Consider the following 10,857-nt stretch of genomic DNA (forward strand, 5'->3'; position numbering starts at 1 on the left):
GCATCCAGACATTTCCGGGGGGCTGGCTATGCCAGTTTATGGAGGACTACTAAAGGTAGCAAAACATCTTTTGACATATTCGGCATCTGTGGTGTCTGCCTCCAGAAAGGCAGCCAGAAGATATTAAATGCTTTCCACTGACTCCACTCATAGCTTATTGCTATCCTGGGTCTCAGAAGACAAAAAAACTAAACTCCCAAAAGCATTGAGGTCAGAGGGACATTGCTAAATTGCAAAACAGCTGAAGCTTATCTACTGCAAGATTAGAATCAGTGCCTTATCAACCAGTTTCAGACATCTGTAAGAGTGCCTCAGACTTCTTGGCTGGTTAGGAGGAAATAGTTCAAAACAATTTGAAAGTAGTTTTACACTATTTGTAGTATGCACATAGCATTAGGTTTCAGCCAGGAGGATTGCAGGTCTCTTGGTAAAAACCGCAAATTTCCAGGTGTTCCCACAGTTTGTCTTGGAACAAAAAGGGCTTTTCCAGGAGAAAAATAACCCACCCAGTAGACGTTGCTCCAGAAGAATGAGTTCCTGTATACTTCCCTGCTGTTTGACTCCTAGGCACCATCAAATGGGAAACAAGCCATAATGGTGTTTTGCATGTAATGTAGAACATTTCTGTGGGTCATTTGTATGGTGCCTTACATTTTTAATATGTGGCCAGGGACAACAGTCAGCTGATTGTTGGCCTGGGCCCAAGGATGGGGCAGGGGACTGAAGGTTTTCCCTCACCAGGGACTTTAAACCCTGTGCCTGGCAGCTCTGGCCAGGCTACTGCGCATGGGGTTTTGACAATTAGCTGAATGTCGGCCCCAGCCCACATGGTGCCAGGTCTGAAACCTGAGGCTGTCTGGGCTGGTACCAACAATCTGCTGTTTGTTGGCCTTGTGTGTGAGGCTGTGGCATCTGGCTTTCAACTTGCCAGTGCAAGGGAAGCCTAAGATGATAATCTGCACTGGCAAGTAGTAATGGCATGAATGAACTGAGATTTTTCCTGATCCCAAAATCACACCTTCTGCCATACACATGTGGTAAGGCAGGAGGCACAACTGTTGTGAGGAGTTCAGTTCACACTGCACCATTAAATGAACGTGCACCAGGGTCCTAATTTATATTCAAGCATTATATCAATTGGAATAGCTTGTCTTGTCCCACCAGGACTCTGCCTGCTCCCCTGATATACAGTCACTAAAGTGGGGCAGCTACATAGGCACCAGTCACTTTTTTTAGGAAATAGTGCTGTGCGAAATAGTTGTAAAAAGCATCCACTCACTCTGGCTGACCTGCCTTGCAATTATTATTCAAGTAGGAAATGGATGTTTGGAATCATCTAAGAAGTCCCTGTTGGTGAGTCACCAGAAGTGGAGTACGTGTGGGAAATCACTTTGAATGAAAGGTACATTAACATTGTGTGCCAGCTGCGGTTCTTAGATGTGTTGTTCATGTTTTATACCATTTCTGATGCATTCATTCCTTGCTGCTCCAGGGACTTGCAACTTCTGGATTCTCTATTGGGGACTGAAATCAGACCATTCACCTGGTCCATGGCATAAGGGCAGAACAAGTCCCAATGGATGCTACTGGCTATGAGAATCCACTCTTGCTCTGCATGGTGCATATGTGCACCAGAAATGGCATATGTATGAGCAGTGCAACTCAAGGAGCCTTTTGCTGTTAGGTAACTTGCTCTCCTTTTCTCAAGTGGTGATTTAAAATAAATCTTAAAACACAATGAGGAGAGTAGCCTTCAAGTGACTCCACGTACACAAGTAATAAGATTAAAGTGTCTTTCTAAGTTTCTGAAACTGAATAAGTATCATCCCTGTTTTACAGGTGCTAAAACTAAGGTACCAAGTTCTTAAATGTCTGTGTTGTTCAGGGCAACTCTAGTGATCTAGTACTATAATAGTAGTTAAGATTTGAATCTTAGTCTCTCTTTATTCTAATAATTAGGCCAAGTGATCCCTTAATATGTAGCAGTTACACTCTTAAAAGATTAAACAGACTTTCTTATAGCTATTTTAAGTAAATAACTAATACATGGCTATTGTTCTGTCCCATGCAACACCATCCTGTGCGCGTCATCAGAAAATTTAGTGGTTCTGTATTTGACTAAACTATTTCCCACCCCCACACCACGGAGTGATGCATTTCGATTCTGTTGTTAGCATCACTGGTTCTCCTTTGTTTTCCCATCCTGAGTGTTTTGGCTGAAGCTTGTAATTGAAGTTTGTACAGAAGAACTTCAGTCTTTGTCAGGAAGGCTGTTTAAATAAATCACACATGTAAACAACAAGGCAAAAGTTATGATCTTTGCTGCTGTCTTACAGGATGTGTGAGGTCACCAGGAGGGGGAAAAGTTGTTTTGTTTTAAATACTTGCATTCTCTCTCAAAATTGCATCCTACTGATGTTCTCACTAGGATTTTCATTTTGGGCTCAAGTGCCTAATCCCAGCCTTGGGAAGTGTTAGGTTCCTTCCGCTTTTCTGAAATGTATTGACCAAAAGAGTTGTCATAGCTTTCCTTTCCAGAGCCAAAAAGGCGACTTGCTCTTGGGACACTGGATTATAAATGTTATAGTGGCACCTGTTAAGCAGAATTCTTTATATCTGTATTAATATGTTGCAGTTTTAACCTGACTGTGTAATCAGCAGAAAGTTCCTTAAATCTTTTAATTTTGTTACATTATAAAAATAGATTAGTAAACTTCAGGGGTGAATTTTAAGTGCTCTAGATTCAGCCTTACTCTATTTTGTGCCCTTAAAAAAAATTACTTTTAAAGCTAAAAATAGCCATCTCCAAATGGAGCAGATCAGCTGTGCTGTGATGTGTTATGTGCAACCCATGCACGTCACTGGGCAAAACACACACCACCCCTTGTCCCACCCTTGGTTGTGTGGGACAAGGGTCAATAGGATCTTCCCGGCTGATCCAAACCAACAAGTGTGGGTTTGGAGCAGGGGAGAAAAGTGCTTCCTTGGTCCACAAAAATCTCAGACATCCAGCGCAATAAAGCGGCAGGATCTGTTCCTACCTTTTGTTACACCAGTTTTGTGTTGGGTTTTTTCCTGTTGTGCGGTGCAGCAAAGGGTAAGGACATCTATTTGTTCAGTGTTCCTACTGTTTTAAAAAAAAATTACAGCAGCACAAATAAGACATCAAAGACATCTGTTTCCATCCAAAGATAGGCCATAGTTCTTAGTGGGGTTGGGAGTTTTTGGTTGTTTTTTGTTTGCTTTGGAAACACTTGCTATCATTGGGGCTTGAAATACCACAGTGTGAACTCCTAGCCAAAGCCAGATCCAAACTTGTCAAAACTCCTTCTGCTCAATTGTCAGATGTGAAGTCTTTTAAGTGAAATTTAAATTCCAGTAATTCCCTCCTGGGGGAGAGAATTGCGCCACTACATCCTGACTTTCACAAATCTATGTGGTTAGGAGTGAAACCAAAAATTAGTTGCAATATATGGTACACTTTTTTTCACCCTGTATCGTGTAAGGCAGTTGGTGTGTGTTACAGTTGGTGGGGACTTCCACCTACCAAGTTTAATTTAGTTAAGGGAACTAATTGCAAATGTCTGGTGAAATTTTGTACAAGTTTTAAGCATTGGGGATTATTTCTGAGTATTGAACCACTTTTATCAATGCTGAGTTTAATGCAAGATCTTACATTATCTTGGAAAAATAAGATCCTAAATCACACAGTTTTTAGCATTTTAGCCCTTGTCTGCTCAGCAGTAGCTAAGCAGACATGTTGGCACCTAAACTACACACTTAATACCTTACATTACATATGTGGACACTTTTATGTCCTGTTTCTTTTTGATAATTTTTTTCCCTCCTTTTCATTAACTCATGCTTCTAAAAACTGGGTCTCAACTCCCAATATCTTCAGTATTTTTTCAAAAAAATTATAGGACAGTTTAAAGACAAGGGGCTTGTTTTAATTTGGAGGAGACTGAAGGGAGATGTCTTAAGGTTACTGCAAAGACGGAGGTTTTATAAGGTGTGGTTATGGAGCAATTGGTTTAAATAGCGGTTAGGGAGCTTTCGGTTAGGATAGTTGAGCACTGAAGTGGATCAGCCAGGGACATTGTGGATTCTCCATCACTGGAGGTTTTTTAAGAGCAAGTGAAACAAATTTGTCAGGAATGCTTCAGTGTATGTTTGATGCTCCCTTTGGCAGGTGGATGGAATAGCTGATTTCCTGAGGCCCCTTCAACACTATTTTCTATGTTTCCATGATTATCCTAGGCGTGGCTTTAATATTGTACATCAGTCAAAGGGTTGAGACGCATCTACCATGTCACCTCCTTTTTAATGCGTTTTCCACTGGATTTGTTCAGATGCTACGGTTTTCTGAATATCATGTGTATTGTTCCACTGTCTCTTGTGGGATATTTTGGCCTTGCATTTGCTGTTTGAACATGCACTTTAAGTGTAGTGGCTGTGTCAGCCCTCATTTAGCTTATGACAATTCACATTTACCTGTAATACAGCAAGCTACTTTTATACAAACTGAAATGTATTGATGAAACTTCAGCAACTCTAGCTGAAAATATCTATATATTTAGTTATTCCACAGTTGTTTGGTTTGGTTACTATTTATTGAAGTTTGTGGAAACTCGGTGTATTTTGGTGATACTGATCTTTTTAGCTTAATATCTAGCCTGTAGAGTTCTATTTAGCCAAGTTTCCCTACAGTCCATTTAGGTTTTGAGGGCAGCCAAGCAGGTTGGTAGACCCCTTGGCATCTTATAAGTGACTAAAGAGCATCCTAATTTGCTTGTTCTTAATCTTGACCCGAAGGAACTTATTTGGTCTGAGACCAGATGCCTATGCTTCAACCTTCCTCCAGGAAATTACAAAACTATAACAGTCTATTTATGGTAGCTTCCTTTGTACTGTGAGTAACCCTGCAGAAGCTGAGATTAAGCTATCTCTGATTTGTTTTTATATTGCCATGGTCAGAAAGAGGAGATAGTACTAGTAAAATTGGAAGAATGGGAAGGAAGAATGCCTGGATAGATGCTGGCTTTTCTTCGCTTCTCCCATTACAACAGTGGGAGTTTTTCTTTACATAGAAAAAACGTTATACCATGTTAAGATCCTAAAATTATCTTTGAATCGGGGAAACTTCAAATACGCTCAACCAGTCACTATGGCAAAATACACTTCTAGTCCACTGCTTGTTCATATAAGAGTTCCCTTTGGCCCTTATTCAAATACCTAGTACTTCAAGAGAGAAACGTAATGTTTTCTAAATGTAATGTAGCTTTCTTCTTCCCCATATTTGAATTTTTTCATAATAGATTAGTGAACCTCTGAACCTTGTGATTTGCCATGACTCTCCATTTTAAACCACAACCTTCAGAGTAAGTTTCTCAGTTTGACTGACTGCATTTTTACTTCAGGAGTGAGTCGAGACCCATGTAAACATTATCTTTCTCAAGAAGGAAGTGGAATTAAAGCTGTTCTAGCACCTGCTAATGTAGGATGCGACCAGACTTCCTGTTTCAGAGGAAATCCTAATTTACTCTTCCTTGTAAACTGAAGATGGATCAGCTTACCACATAGTAACCTTTTGACTTGTAAACACTGTGTTCCTTTGGTTGGACTGCTTCTAGCTTGTAGAAATGATTACCCTGGGGTATAGTGGTAACTTAACTTTAACTGTAAACTTGGTTTCCATTGGATGTTGTGAACTATTAGTAACCCTTTCCTACCAAATTTTACCTTTTTTGTGTAGTTTTACTAGTGCTAAAAAAAAATCTGTCCTATTTTTTTAGAAAAATATTTAAAATCTTGCCCTCTTTACACTCTTCTAGGACACCTATACAAATTATTTAGCATAATTGATTGATCAACTTATTCTACTTGAGAGAACATTTTAATTTCTCACAGCCCAATTAAAAAGCAATTGCTGGAATAGTTCCAAACTAAGATTCACACTTTGTCATGGTTACACTGGCATGCAGCTTTAATCAAAGACTAGATATCAACTTAATTAAAATACTGCCTTTTGGCAATAATAAACAATGTTATCCAAACTGAAAGTGCTGTAATATGCATTGCACCAACTTAAGTTATTGGAAGAAATTTATACAGGCCTTACTATACCATTTTTGAGTATCCTACTACTGGAAAAGGCTCTACTCTGGCTGTGTAATTGATACTAGTTAGGGGAAAAGAATTAGTTTTCCAACTTATACATGCACTTCACTTGCTGATAAAATATTAATTATACAGGAGAGAGCTGCTGTCTTAGACTTCATATACTTGGGAAACCCTCTAGCAACACCTATTTATCTGCACCTTTTCGTTGTTTGAATTAAATGCCGTGTCCCCAAAAATAGACTGAACACAGAGGTATTAATCCCTACAGTTTGATAGAGTTTGCAACAGTAGAAAATGCAGTTTTGGGAGGGGGGAGGTTTCCCCTTCATGTGGCTAAATGTGAAAGACCCAGCACTTAGTTTTAAGTAAATCATTGTATTAATGTGCATTATACAACAGCCTGAGGGTTGGTTTGTTGTTTGTGTTTTTAATTTTCAGTGAACCAGGCTTCCCTATTTCTGTATTCTTCCCCCTTCCCTACCAAGACAGCTTCAAATGTTAGCCCCATTCTTTTACTGCACTTCTCAAAGGGTGCTGATAATGGGACATGGAGATTTACATGAATGAATGTAGCTTTACTACTAATATTCTTCTTCCACTGAGCAGTGGTGTACAGATACTCAAAAGTGATAGTCTAAAGTCTAACTTCTTTTTAACTTACTGAGTTTTTGCATGTCACATGTTTTGTTGGTACAGCTCTATTTAGGCTACTACTTACTGTAGATTTTGTGTTGTTTTATAAATATCATCGGGGCAATATTGCTTAACAGAATTTTTTCTAATTTCTGGATGTCATAAAGCTTATTCAATGCCAGTGTTTAAACGCACAATTTTAATTCAGTTAAATACCATTTTTATAGACCATCTGAGCTAGGGACAAGATTTATCCTGTATATTGGTGGTGATCTTAGGTGGCATACCTGTCTTTTTGGAGATCCTAAGCTAAAGTTACTCTTTCAGAGAGCGTATCTAGAAAACAAGGATTCAAAAGTCAGACTTAAGTTTTGAAGTATTTCCTATGGAGCAAGCAGTTAGTTCACTTGCAGATTTCTGAACCCTATGAGTGCATGCTTACAGATCACATAATCTAAAGGATAATTGTTTATTAAGAAACAGGTGAAAAGACATTAAAACACAGTCTTTTTTTTAAATTAACTAAATATTTTACTTGCTCTTTATTGTTGTCTCTTTCAAATATGCATGACTTTTTGTTTCAAATAAAGACCCTAGAATAAGCAACTGAAAAACAGTGGGAACATAATAAACTAAATCTGTAGAAAGAGTTCTTAAAATAACGCTGAGAAAACTGACATGACAGCTGCATCTTTGACCACCCCCAGGTCTTGAAATATATGTAGTACTTGAAAATGAATTGGCTAATCTCTTGCAAACCATCTTCACAGAAAAAAAAATACAAGTATGCCTCTTTATCTGGTAAAAGAGACTGCAATTTTCACTTCAATTAATTGAACTTTTTATACAACCCATCATTTTTAATTAATGTGAAGCATGTTTATATCTAATTGTGTAAAGACCAGATTTGTTGTAAAAGGACATGTGCACTGTTTAAAATATATTGTGATGTTTTGGAAGAGAATTTCTTACGTGCCTGGTGAGTTGCAATAAAGATGTGGTACAATTTGCCCACTACAAGTGGTATGCCAGCTCTTAAAGCAACTCCTCCACCCCCCCTCCCCAATAATACCACTTAAATATTTTGTTACGTGTTGAACAATCAACTTTGTTTAAATAATGAATGGTAAATGTAACACTGAATACCTGTATTGCAGATAATTAAGCATCATGTTGCTAACGTTTACTGTGCACTTACATCTTAGGTGTCATTATGGTTGGCAAGGACAGTTCTGTGATGAGTGTGTCCGTTACCCAGGCTGTGCTCATGGGAGCTGTAACGAACCATGGCAATGTAATTGTGAAACCAACTGGGGTGGTCTGCTGTGTAACAAAGGTACTTAACATTAATTTACAGGAAAAATTAAGAAAATTGCATGATTAATTGGTAACTTATTAACTGTTTTTTGCAAGTATGTAATTATTTGCGTACATCTGTTACTAACTTTTTATGGTAGAGGGTTGCTTAACCAACATCAGTAACAGAAGTTTTAAGGAAAGGGGTTTGGAATGATGCATTCACCCTTTTACTTTTGCAGTTGTCTCTTGTTCATCCCCTTGCTTATTCCTTGGAGAGCCATGAGTTGACAGGTTAGCTAGTGATGGATGACTTGAAGTTAAATTGGATTAAAAGGAGAGGGGTGGGGAGACATAATGTTACTCAAGTCGGGAGGGCATTGTATGCCTGCCTGCAGTCTAACTAGGTACAAGAACAGTGACTTTGGGATTTGTTTCACTTATCAACTGACATGTTTCTTCATCTTCTCTAATCTAGATTTAAACTACTGTGGAAATCATCACCCCTGTTTGAATGGTGGAACCTGTATGAATACAGAACCAGATGAATATCGCTGTGCTTGCCCGGACGGTTACTCTGGAAAGAATTGTGAAATTGGTACTAATGACCATAGCATGCATCTACTTGAATCTGAACTGCTTGTCAAAGATTTGGAACACTCTGGGTCATATTCTGTAGGAAAAAATCAGCAGGCAATTTAGAGATCCACCCCAGAGCCCCCAACCTGTTTTACAAAAAGGAGGAGCTTTTGAGTGGGAACACTGCAAATGGTCACTCCCAGATTCTCTCTTCCTCCTGGGAAGCAAAAAGAGGGTCTCTCTAGAGCAGTGGATCCTGACCTTTTTTTTTTCCATGCCCCACTGCTGGGAGCTCCCAGCACGTGTCGTGGCTGGTCCCTTCTGTGCAGCTTCAATGGCATTGCCCCTGCAACCCTCACTTGGGTCACGACCCAGGGTTGGGAACCGCTGCTCTAGGGGGAAAAGCATCCATGTTTCTATTAGCCTTCCTGCTGTCGTCTCCCCTCTTAGGTTGCTTAATTCAAAGACTATTGATAGTAAGAGAAAATCTTCATTAAATTCAATAGGGTTTGGTTTAGGCCTCAATTGCATCTCCTAACATTCCCTCCATGCAAGAAATAAATCATGTTATGTTCTTCTAGGAAGTCGGTACAGGCACAACTTTTTTTCTCCTACCACTCTCTCCCCATCTTCCACTGTTGCTTAAAGGTGTGGCAGGTTTTTGTTGGAGTCACTGCCACCCCTGATAACTGAAGTAACATAGGACATTACCTGGAGAGGCATTCTGACTTTCTTTGAAGAAAAAGACAGGCCCAAGGGAGCATTTGTAGTTTATTTTGGGCAAGAAGTCCCATTAACCTTCATTCTAATGAAAAGTAATTGCACACTTCTTACAAAACAATAGAACAATTTGGTTTAATATCATGTTGAGTAAGGACCACTTTTGGATATGGAGATTGAGCGCTGCTATGGAATAATCCTAAATCTAGTTCATTCTAGACAATTTAGTTAAAAGCTCTGTTCCTCAAAGTAGAGGAGACCTTTCAAAGGTAATTCTGTTGTAACCCTCCGACTACAGTCTAACTGCTATGTGCTCATGCAGCACAGCACTGAAAATCTCTTCCTTTTCCCACAGTTAGTATCATGCTGTATCTTTTATCTTTTGGTTTCTTGACACTCTTCACACTTGAGACTGTGTGTATTTTCATTTGGTATTGCTTTGACTCTTCTGGCAACATCTCTAAATTTTTCTCTCCTCCCTGTGCTTTTACCTTTGCCCATTTTTACATCTTGTTCAGTTTGTTACTTTCTCCCACTGCGCACATGCAGAATTTCGTATATTTCACCATCTCAATTTCTGTGCATCCTTACCCATTGCAGTTGCTCTGCTTTGAACTGTCAACTGGGTATTTTTATACTGCTCTTCCATTTGCTATACCTGTGTCTGATCACAGAACAATGTTTACATTTTTAAGGTGTCCTGAGCCTTTGTCAGACAGGGCAGCCTATGAATCTAATACATAAATAAACACAGCACCTCTGAACTTTCAAATCTGCTGCTTAGGAGTCATCAGGGATGCAGATGGAGGAAATGATGTCTCCTGTGCTTTCACCTTAGCACTTCCCTTCTCTCCCTCCTACTTGTTAGTTCATTCATGTGAATATTAGATGGCAAGCTTGTTAGGTTATAGGTTTGTTCCTGCCATAGTGCTGTATGGGCCTCTGATTTGGTAGAATAAATCCAGAAGTAGCTGCACTTGTTCAATAAGTTATAATATTTTCCACTTTGTTAAGAAATGTAGGGAAAATTTCTAGTGGTTTAGGTAAGGGCTCAAAATGCATGTGTCGCTTCCAGTACTGTGGTTGGTTTTTTTTTGGTTTAAAGCTATAATTGCCACAGATTTAGGGTTTTGTGAGCTGTTGTAATTGGATCACTTATTTTTCCTATGAGCACCTGACTTGCAGGAACAATTAAACTAATACAAGACATAGGTAAGCCCTTTGTAGGACAGACTAAAAGCCAGTTGCCAGTGACAAAAGTTTCCCTGCTAAATGTTAAATACCTAAGACATCCAATTTCTGTAAAACTTAATTTAAATCTTCTAAAGCAATGCAGTGCCTTGCTGTGTTGGTTAGATACGCAGATCTAGTTCTGCTGTTCTTTCTCAAGGAACAGCAGCAGAGTGAAGCTACAATGTAGGTTAAAGCCACCTCACTTGAACTTGGGGTTTTCAGAATGTATGCGGCATTGGTAATATTAGAGCGATGTTGTATCTGTGAATTTAA

General features: G+C 39.1%; 1 protein-coding gene across 1 annotated transcript in view; it reads left to right on the forward strand.

The window, feature by feature from the left end:
- The window catches only part of JAG2 (jagged 2), a gene marked incomplete at its 5' end in the record, with an annotated part of 128,744 nt that overhangs the window by 74,532 nt on the left and 43,355 nt on the right, over window positions 1-10,857 (forward strand). The window contains 2 exons of the mRNA XM_019519892.1: window positions 7,962-8,092; window positions 8,531-8,650. Coding sequence (XP_019375437.1) covers window positions 7,962-8,092; window positions 8,531-8,650 — 251 coding nt within the window. The remainder of the gene's footprint in view (window positions 1-7,961; window positions 8,093-8,530; window positions 8,651-10,857) is intronic.

Source organism: Gavialis gangeticus, unplaced genomic scaffold (assembly GCF_001723915.1).
Source record: "Gavialis gangeticus isolate Ggan-Ray unplaced genomic scaffold, GavGan_comp1, whole genome shotgun sequence".
NCBI lineage: Eukaryota > Metazoa > Chordata > Crocodylia > Gavialidae > Gavialis > Gavialis gangeticus.